The sequence below is a fragment of the Octopus bimaculoides genome, chromosome 3 (assembly GCF_001194135.2).
Source record: "Octopus bimaculoides isolate UCB-OBI-ISO-001 chromosome 3, ASM119413v2, whole genome shotgun sequence".
NCBI lineage: Eukaryota > Metazoa > Mollusca > Cephalopoda > Octopoda > Octopodidae > Octopus > Octopus bimaculoides.
Genome location: NC_068983.1, coordinates 135,902,901 through 135,914,044, shown reverse-complemented (window position 1 = coordinate 135,914,044; position 11,144 = coordinate 135,902,901). Strand labels below are relative to the sequence as shown.

At 34.2% G+C, this 11,144-nt stretch overlaps 1 protein-coding gene across 4 annotated transcripts in view; it reads left to right on the top strand.

Moving 5' to 3' along the window:
• The window catches only part of LOC106872364 (5'-AMP-activated protein kinase subunit beta-2), a 39,397-nt gene that overhangs the window by 16,062 nt on the left and 12,191 nt on the right, over positions 1-11,144 (top strand). For 2 of the 4 annotated variants that reach the window (XM_014919332.2, XM_014919331.2), the window contains exons 2-4: positions 26-213; positions 1,895-1,942; positions 10,473-10,566. In XM_014919332.2, the coding sequence (XP_014774818.1) occupies positions 26-213; positions 1,895-1,942; positions 10,473-10,566 (330 nt within the window). The remainder of the gene's footprint in view (positions 1-25; positions 214-1,894; positions 1,943-10,472; positions 10,567-11,144) is intronic. The other 2 variants (XM_014919334.2, XM_014919333.2) reach the window with 1 other exon arrangement.

Here is an 11,144-nt window from a genome sequence, read left to right as displayed (position 1 = left end):
TTTTTTTTTTTTTTTTTTTTTGTAGACATCAAGACCTAGTCGAGATCTGCCACTTGATACATATCAGCGTCCACGGTCAAATACAGTTACACATAGTCCAACACTGGTGGAAAAATGTTTGCCAACAGTTTTCAGATGGGAGGGAGCAGCAAAAGAAGTCTGCTTGTCAGGGAGCTTCAACAATTGGAAAAATACAATACCCTTAGCTAAAAGGTAAGTACCTAGTTTTTGAAAAACTTATTTCAACATACACGCACTTACCAAAAAGACAAAACTGATGGAATATTTCTTTTACTGAGTCTCTTTTGTTACTATAGATTTCATGTAAATCAGAGATTGGGAAATGAGGTTCACTTTAAGAATTTATTTTGGATCCCCTTTCACATATTTCTTTATTAGTTGAAAGAGAATAGGCAGTTCTAACAAGTTATGGGTCTTCTGACACTAGTTGGCCAAATGAAAGTACAGAGTAACCAACCAAGTTGTTGATGGTTCATCATTTGCTACTGTGTTGTGCCTGTAACAAAGGCTTTTAACTCTCAAAAGTCAAATTCAGTTAGCTGTAGCAAGTATTACATAGAAACAAATTTACTGCTGCAATCAGCTGCAAAAATGTAAAAGTTTGTTTTGTTAGTTCACAATATTGCTTACAATTCCACATGTGGTCTTGGAGCAGACAGTGAGGAATCATTTCAGTCTACTTATTTAAAAGTTGGAATATACTGCATGTGGACTGTAAGATATTCCTTCAGTGTTATGCTCAGCTACCACTGTGCAACAAAGCTGGAAGAAGATAATCACAAAAGGCTGTAGTAGTAGAGTTTTGTATGCTGAACTGTTTCATAACCAATTCTATCTCACTTTAAATAGGTATTTTAAATAGTTAAAGCTGTAAGTAGTCTGAACAGTGTAGAATGAACAAGTTTGCAATGCTGAGTTGAAATCTTGCCTTGAAGAAGAGAAACAAACTTAGACATACTGATTTGCTTTAGATATATGTCTTTAACTCTTTCGATATCAGCCTATCTCTACTTTATAATACAAAACTTTTACTTTTAAAGTGTTTATATTGAAATTAAAACCTTCCATCTTAAGAACCTTTCCGTTTTGTTTCAAACACCAACTTAATGAGAAAGAATTTTATTTTACTAAAACCTCACAAATTCTTGATATTTTTTTCTCCTCCCAAAGATTCTTTGAAACAGTGCAATTTATTAGAAACATTGTCACAAGTATAAGAAGTATTCCCAAAATCCAATAAGTTATGGACTCATTTTTAAATGTAGGGGATGGAGAAATATATTTGCTTGGATTCAGTGCAGTTTTTTTAAGATTTCATACAGAGGATTCTCAAATTTGTATACTATTGTAGCAGGAGAGGGGACAACATAAAGTGGATTTAATTGAGGTTAGTATGCAATCAATGTTAAAAGAAAAAAAAGTATTGAAAGACAGGAGAATGCTAGTTTGGAGATGGAGTAAAGAACTGCTAGCTTAATGGTGATTGAATTCACTGGTTTTTACAGAAATGAGTAGGGTAATGAATATATTAGGATTTAGGATATTCATTGAAATAGAGCAGAGGGGCTAGTGAAGGTATATGTCAATACAAAATTGGGTTGTGAATAAGGTATGTGTTTGAGCATGTCTTCCTCAGGCAAGTTGCCTTAATGTTAGTTTCTGCTGTATATCTCACCAACTTGTGACTTCTTATTAGAAATAAAATTTATTCTTCTTATCGTAAATAGTTGTTAGAAAATTCCAATCAGAACAATTCAGCTTATTAACTCTGAAGGTGCCTCAGTTTTTTTTATCATTTTTTTTTTTATAAGTTGGTTCTCTATTTTTGTTTGTTGTATTAGGTATTATTGTTACATCTATTTTGTTTCTTCAGCACTGTACGACTAACAGACAGAAGCAGACAGAGACACGATTCTGATGGGTAAATTTAACAATTTTTTAAAAAATCTCTCTCCCTAACTGCTAAAACTGGTAAGATTTTGTAGTAACAAAGGTAAAAAAAGAAACAAATGAACTTGGCTACAATAGTGAAGAAATTGAAAAAACAGATTTATTCAATAGTTTGGCTTTATTAAATCTTAATCCCGAAATGGAATAAAAGAAATTAATAAATCTGTTTTTCCATTGCTTTAACATTGTGGTAACTTTCATCACTCTTGTTTGCATCTATATGAAACTGATCCTACTATAGTGTTAGCTTAGTAATTGCTATCAAAATGAATTAGACTTTTGTACATTCTCAAAACTATTATACACACACTGTACTAGGTACTGCATCCATGAAGACAGAGTACTCAATACATTTGTAGAGTAGTGTTTTATTATAGGCATTACGAAATTCCTAGTTTCCCTGTCAGGGACAAAACTACAGCATGACATTGAATTTTTCAGTATCCACAATATATACAGGTGCAGACATATCTGTGTGGTCGAGAAGTTCTTTTCCTAATCATGTGGTTTAGGGTTCAGACTTACTGCATGGCGTCATGGGTAAATGTCTTTTCTTATAGCCTTGGGTTAACCAAAGCCTGGAGAGTGGATTTGGTAGACAGAAACTGAAAGAAGCCCACTGTGTGTGTGGTACAGTTTTTGTATTTGGTTTGCAAGATTCTTGATGTGGACTTGTGTGTTTTGTCATATCTTGGGAAGGTCATTATGTCAATAACACACAAAATGGTTCTATTTCATTTTTTTTTAATGTCAATTAGCTATTTTACCAGTTCACTAATCGATTGTTTGATTAATCATTCAGTCCATTTGACCTATACAAGCACAGAAAAAAAAATGATTTTATTTATATATAAGGACTGAGGTATCTGGTGATTTGCTGTGCATGCTTAGAACATGGCCATCTATACATACAATCATGTCCCTCTGTTAGTCTAGAGGTCCTGGTCTTGCAGGCTTATGAGTGCTGGTGCCGCATAAAATCTCCAATGCTGGTGCCATGTTAGAAGCACCCATGTTGGTGCAACATAACAAGCATACACACATGAAAAGCTTTTATACAGTTTCCATTTGTCATATTTCACTTGCAAGGCTTTGGTTATTAGCAAAGAATTCTGTTATGCTATGCAGTGTGATGGAACCTGAAACTCTGGTTTTGAAGTGGACTGATAATCATATCTGTGCCTTATATGTGTGTGTGTGTGTGTGTGTGTGTGTGTATGTGTGTGTGTGTGTATGTATGTGTAATAGAATAAAATGATAGACAGGTAAACAACAGGTATCAGTTCATGTTATGACATTTGTATATTTGTATAACACAGGGAGAAAAGTATGCTTTAAGGAGTTTAAATCACAAGAGGTCAGTAAAAGTTCTACCCAGGAATGTTCACAATGGTTGTGACCTTTGCTGGTATACTTCCAGAATAATTATAAGATAAGGCTGTAGTATTGATATTGCACAATAGGTAAAGGCAGATCAAAACAGATAAAACCTTAAAAATGAACGAGAGGTAGTGAGGTGTGCAAATTGTCCTTACAGCTGTTTCAAGAATAGTTATGTAATTTGGTTTAGTTCTCTGCAAGCTTTCTGCAACCAGTATTTTAGTGGTGCTCTATTCCATTTGCAGAGAGAAAGTGCATTGGGACTCAGGAGATGAATATAACTATTCTAGAAGTATACCAGTATGTCACAATCACTGTGAACATTACTGAATGGAACTTTTACTGATCTTTTGACATTTAAACTTTTGAGGCATTTGTTTCTCCCTTTTTGTTGTATAAATATGTCTTAATCTGAACTGATACCTGTTTGCCTTCTATCTTTTTATTCTATTATATATGTACCACCTTGATTGATATAATGCCTGGGCCTCACAGAGGCAATTCTGGTGCCATGTAATTGGCACCCATGCCAGTGGCACATAAAAAGCACTTTTCGGACATTGGGCCTCATGGAGACAATAAATGATCGAAACCTTTGGTGAGATGTCGTGCTTGAGAAAACCCATCAAGCAAAGTGAAATCGTAGTTTTGGCACATAAAAAGCACCCATTATACTCTTGGAGTGGTTAGCGTTAGGAAGGGCATCCAGCCGTAGAAACCATGCCAAATCAGATTAGAACCTGGTGTAGCCCTCCAGCTGACCAGTTTCAGTCAATCCGTCCAACCCATGCCAGCATGGAAAGCAGATGTTAAATAATGATGATGATGCATCCTGATATTTTAAGTTGCTTTTAAAGTGTTTGAGTTTAAGCATGAAACTGATTTGACCACTATGATGTGTACCTATTATTTTACATCATCATATTACCTGGAATTAATATATAATCTCACAATGGAGAATACTAACTGCAACTCAGTGACTATGAAATGAATTTCACAAACATTGTGCTATGGTTGCCATTTCTTTGTCAACAAGTCACTCATTAGCTCTGTGTTTTTGAAGAGGTAGTAGCAGGAAGAGCATCTGGCTGTAAAAAAGAAAAAAAAACAATGCTTCAACAATATCTATTTATCTAATCTATGCTAGCATAGAAAAAACGGCTGTAAAAACAAATGAACATAGATATACTTATATAAATTCAATTATAATCAGCAAGTATTAAATATAAATGCACACAATGTGCAGATTGGCTTGCTTTCCAACTAAATCTGAGTTGCATGGATAAATTGCTTTTAAGAAAATGCTTTTAGCTTAATGTTTAAAACTTTTATTTTAATTTCTATGAATGGTGACTGCTCAAAAGTCACTGCTTAAAGCTTCTAACCAACTAAATTTCACCTTTACTAATTCTAATCATTATTAGCTTGACCTACAAATAATGACCTTGAAATTCAAATTCCTTAAGTTTTAAGTTTCATGGTAGTATAGGTTTTCTTTAACTTCTCCTACCAAAAAGATGAAAAAAAAAAAAAAAAGGAAAAACTGCTAAATGACAAAATGAGTTTTGTATAATTGCATCCTAAACTACAACTTTCAAAACTTTAAACTGCTAGTAAGTTGTATACAGCAGAAGGTAAGCATACTTTTAAGTTGTGTGTGACCAAGTTTTGCTTCCTGGTTGTGGCTTTTTCCCTTCATATATTTTCCCCTTTTCCTCAAAGTCAATAAAATTGTCTATTGATAGATATATCCCTGATTTCAGAAAGTCGAGCAATTTACTTTTCTTTTATAGTACATATGTCAGATAAACAAATTTTGTTTTCTTTCGATGTGGCTCACATGCTCCAGATTTGTAGGGGAGAGGGAGGAACAAGATGGGAAAAGGATTTGTAACTCGAGGGCTTTATCTACATTAGAGATTAATTGAGTAACATTAACTGAACAATTCAAGATACACAATTCTGTCTGATGTATTCCATTTCTTTTGAAGTTCTAACTTGTTTAAGTTACAGTTTCAGTTCTTTGATGACGTTTTTATTCCATTAAAGTTAATGTTAATTTACTTGTAATGTTTTTTCTTTCATATATATAAAAATAATCCCCTTCCAGAATAATTTTCATGAGCCTTCTCTTATGTGTCTTCTTTATCATTTATTTATTTTTTTTATTTATTAATGCTTTCTGTAACTTATTCAGAAATAATCTTGGTCTTTTCTTGAATATAATTCTTCAGATTACAAGAGCTACATACATAATTTACATATATTAAATACATCACTTCTTGAAAATCTTTGTTGTCTTGTTTCTACAATTTGAACAGAGAAAGAAGTTGACAATGCATAATATGAATGAAATTTATTTTTTGCTATTTTTGTTACACATTTTATTCTTAAAAGTCAGTTTTGTTTTCTGTTTAAAGGGGATCAAATTGGGTAGATTGTATAGATTTGATTTCTTTTTACTGAAATATATTTTACTTTAAATGCAAACTATACTTACCAGTTTCTGAGGCATATTTTTATTGATTATTTAACTCCTACCTCCTCAGCAAGAATATTTCCAAGTCACTGAAAAAGTTGGTGCACTTTTTTGTCTGTTGACATTTATAGTGATGTTTTCAAAATTAGATAATACATCTTTGGCAACAAGTACATTGAAGAATTCCGGGTAGGGGTCCACCAAAGATCAGGAAGGCAGACAAACCATAAATCCCTTCAAGTAGATGGCCCTGCTCGATCTGTAGAAAAGGCATAGGTAGAAACTCCATAAGATGTACCTGGTGTAAGCAATAGACACATAAGAGGTGCAGCAATATCAAAGGAAGGCTAACTGGGAAGATAGTTTTTGTGTGTGGTAAATGCTCAGAGGCAATAAACAATGAAAATGTGCAGAAAACATCTTCCGTTATGTTCCAGGGGGAAAAAACTAGAAGTAGTTGATAGTTTCTGTTACCTAGGCAACCAAGTCATTAGCAGGGGTGGTTGCTCTGAGAGCATAGCTTCTAGAATAAGAATAGCCTGGGCAAAGTTCAGAGGGCTTCTACCTCTGCTGATGACAAAGGGCCTCTCACTCAGAGTAAAAGGTAGACTGTATGACGCATGTGTATGAACAGCCTTACTACATTGTAGTGAAGCATGGGCTGTGACTGGTGAGGACATGCGTAAGCTTGCAAGGAATGAAGCTAGTATGCTCTGGTGGATGTGTATTGTAAGTGTGCATACAGGATAGAGTGTAAGTGCCCTGAGAGAAAAGTTGGACATAAGAAGCATCACATGTGATGTGCAAGAGAGACAACTGCACTGGTATGGTCATGTGTTGCATATGGATGAGGACAGCTGTGAAAAAGTGTCACACCCTAGCAGTAGAGGGAACCTGTGGAAGAGGTAGACCCAGGAAAACCTGGGATGATGTGTTGAAGCATGACCTTTGAATGTTGGGCCTCACAGAGGCAATGACAAGTGCCAGAGACCTTGGGAGATATGCTGTGCTTCAGAAGACCCAGCAAGCCAAGTGAGGCTGTAACTGTGGCCTATGCCAGTGCAGCATAACCAGCCCATTTGAGAGTACCCTTCAATGATTGGGCAATAAACTGCGCTTGCGAAGACCTGTTGAGGCAAGTGAAGTCATCATCGTGGTCAATGACAGTACCACCTGATTGGCACGTAAAAAGCACAATTCAAGCTTGTTGTTGCCAGTGCTGCCTGACTGGCTCCCATACCGGTGGCACATAAAATGCACCATTTAAGCATGGCCAATGCCAGTACTGCCTGACCAGCCCTTGTGCCTGTGGCATGTAAAAAGATACAAAGATATGGAAAATGTAGGTGAAATAAATGAACAAGGGAGAAAAATAACCTTATCCAGTCAGTTGTGTTTTCTAAGAAATTTTTCTTATAACTTCTCAAGGTAAAGCAACATCTTGTAAAATATTGATGTTTTATTAAGAAGGCAAGTTTGGAATAAAAAATATGAAATGAATACTTTTGTCAAATTAAACTAAGTGGTTTATTAAATCTATATAAAATTCTGCAATTCTTTAGATTTTTTTGATGATTCATATGTCACAGTGAAATGAAGGCATGACAATAATCTCATGTACTGTAAAATATTAAAAAAAAATTACTCTTCTTATGTAAACATACATCATATGACTATATATATATATATATATAATCTCCAGAAAAACTATAAATCAAATAAGACTTATTTCTAGTTATGGACATTGATACATATAAAAAAAGTTTTGTATCCTCCTCTTATAGATTATATTGAAAAACAAAAGGGAGAGTGTCATAAAAAAAGAAAACCTAATTTTGTTTAAAAAAAAAACAAACGAATTTGTGATTTATAAAGTTGATATTCATTTTATTACAGATTCTATTCATAATAATAGTTCTTTTGCAGAATTTTTCCATTTGTTTTCTATGTCTGTAACATGGCTACTTTTTATAAATTAACAAATATTTTGTGTATGCAGGATTGTTATTTTAATGTCTACTTTTCCATATGTGGAGTAGTTTTCTACAGCTAGATACCCTTCCTAATGCTACTCTCACCTGTCTCCAAGTGAAGTGATAATTTCCTAGTCTTTTGAACAATAAGCAACCTGAACTTGATGTGAAGATGTTAAGAACCTTGACACACTTTTGCAGTTGACTGCAAGTAAATTACACTGTCCTACATTGTTAAGGAGGCCACTGTTTAGTGAACACCGAAAAAGAAGGAAATACAATCTCAATCACACAAACACACATGTGCACATATGCATATATGTATCTGATGGGTTTATTTCAGTCTTCATTCACAAAATCCATTTACCAGATTTGGTCTTCCTGGGGCTACATAATACAAGAGAAGATCAGCATATATGTGTGTGTGTGTATTTGTGTTCTCACATTGTGTAATAATTGTAAGCAAGCCTCATCGTACAAGCAGTGTCATCCATTTTCATCAGCCATAGGGAAATATTACTTTGCTTGGAATTGTGAGGGTCGGCGACAAGAAGGATGTCAAGCCATAGAAAATTTGCCTTAACAAATTCTATATGAAATGTGCAAACACGGAAAAATGGGTATTAAAACAGTGATTATAATATATATGGTAATAACACTATTAATTTCTTCCTTTTTGAAACAAAACATTCTCTTTTACTCTAATCCCCCTCATTTTGCATCTGTTTATCCATACTAGCTTGGCTTGGACAGGTTATTGTGGTTTGAGTGCATTTCATGTTTAGCTTAGATTCTATGACCAGATTTCTTATTTTCAAATATGTTATAGGGTGTACATTATATATTTTATAGTAGCACCAGTACTAAAGTTTGTCATGTCCCAAGCAAGATTAGAGTACTCTCTACCCTACATTGTTTCTGTTTGTTCACTGGCATCAGAGAGGTCTCATTCTGGTAAAACTAAAGCGTCCTCTCTTGCATTATCTCTATTCATTTTTTTTTTGCCCTCCATATTACTGAATAGGAAATGAGTGTGATAGAAGAAACAATAATAGAAAAGAACCTAATTAAAGAGAAAGGTAGAGATTGAACAGATGCAATCTGGAGCAAGTGCATTGGGAGAGTACAAAGTGAAAGGGTGATAGAAGAGAGTAACGGAATTGACAGCTGTTGGTAAAAGATTTAATCAAAGCAGTTTATATGAAGATTTAAGTATAATATTAAACATCTCCAATGGATGCATGTTTTGTGAAGTTTGTTTTCTTCACTTCTTCCCATGTTGTCCTCAGTTTCTTTCTGCAGGTTTCACCTATTTGGAGTACATCTGATTTCCTCAGTCCATTTGTATTTTGTCTTTATGCATACTAACTTTATAAAGCTAGCAGAGCATGCTTGCCTCATTTCTTTGTAGCCTTGGCAAATCATCCATATGCAACATTGCAGTGTATACACAAGCAGCATACACTCTGTGCTAAAATTAATGCATGTATAGAGAATTGCTACTAATATTACTGTTGATTGTTATATTAAGTATGGGCAAAGATACACTGACAACTGTGACTTATCTTCAAATATATTCCTCCTTCACTGGATTTTTTATTTGTTCTTATTGAAGGTGCTGAGTAGTAGAATTATTAGTGCTAGATAAAATAGCTTGCTTATCATTGCTTGGAGGTTGATAATATAAGAAAACAATCTTTGATCTAATGGTGTGTTCCCTTCTCTACAATTTCTACCCTCAAGACATTTCTTATTCTGGTAACCTAAGGCCACACCTGATTTTGATTGCCATTTCAAGCTCTTTTCGCTTTCCACAAAATACATTCATCACAATACTGGTTCTCTACCAGTATATAAGGGTTAGCTATTCTTAATTTTTGTGTATTGTTAGTACTTTGACCTTCGGCTGTGTGACCTGAATTCACATTTCCTTGGTACTTTAAAGTATCTAATTTAGTTCTCAGCCACCCTGAGTCGGTGAAATGATCATTCTTTTATTTGGTATGACGCACTAAGTATTGTTGCAGTGCATGTGCATGCATTTGAGCATTTACATTCTATAGATTAGGCTAAGCTGAGATAGGATTGCATTTTCATCTGTATGCTCTTTAACCCCTGTCACTGCTACAGTATTTGCTCTTTGCTAAATCTTGTATTTATAGTAGCTAGTACTGCTATCTTGGCGTCTCTGATATTGGTTTGAAGTAGGTACTGTGATTAAACAGTAACTTATAAAACCATAACTCCAGTATATATTTAATTCACTGGATCTTCTTCATTTAATGAATTAGTATCTTTAGAAAATGTATGGTAGATTTGACCTAACTCTAAATCTGAATTGTGGCTATGTAAGAATTAATAGTAAAGATACCACCATTACCATAGCTCTTAGTTGTACACCTTGATGAAGCTGTATATTTTAATCACCTGAAGCTTCTAAGTTCATTAAGATGCAGCTGCTTAGATTTAACCAAAAATCATCTCACTCATTCCAGCCATCGAAAATGGCTGATAAACTTTAAAAAGAAATAAAGATTAAAGTTAACTGAACTCATTATGTAAGTTTATTATATGGGGTTAGTTCAACAACAGGGATTTTTTTTTTCTGATCTAATATTTTTTGTTCATGTTATTTGTTTTTTTTCTCTCTTTTTAATCTGTTTTTATAGTAATGGTGATTTCTTCACAATTTTGAATCTTCCTGAGGGAGAACACCAATACAAATTCTATGTGGATGGTCAATGGCTGCATGACCAGAATGAGGTAATGTTCTATTTAAGTTGTAAAGATTGATTTTAATTATATTGAAATTTAGTATGGTAGTTATTGTTTAGCCCTTGGTCAACCCTGACTGAACTTATGATCAAAGGCAGTGGTTCCCAAACTTTTTAGAGACACGACCCACTATTTATGACGCCAGTTTATGGCGACCCACTTAACTCTACTGGGTAAAAACATTAATGAAAGAAACAAATTTATTTCAGATTACATTTTCAGTGAGGCCTGTGAGAAGGCCTCATTTATATTAAATGTGAAACAAAACATTTTATAACTGTTTCAACGTCTCCATACCCTATGGGCAGGTATTAACTCTAATACAAAACTTCGAAGCAGTAACTGTTATCGGCTCGATCAGTGTTGTACTGCGCCTAGTTAAAGTTCTCTATAAATAGGTAAAAACAGACTTTTCCTTTTTACGATTATGTACGAATAAATAACTTGAGAAAATGACCACCTCTGATTTGTTAAGTTCATGAAAAAAGCCTACTGCTTTATAAAACAACCAGTCTGGTATTGAAAACACTAGTCTTGAACTATCTCGACAGACAGTAGTTAAAGCT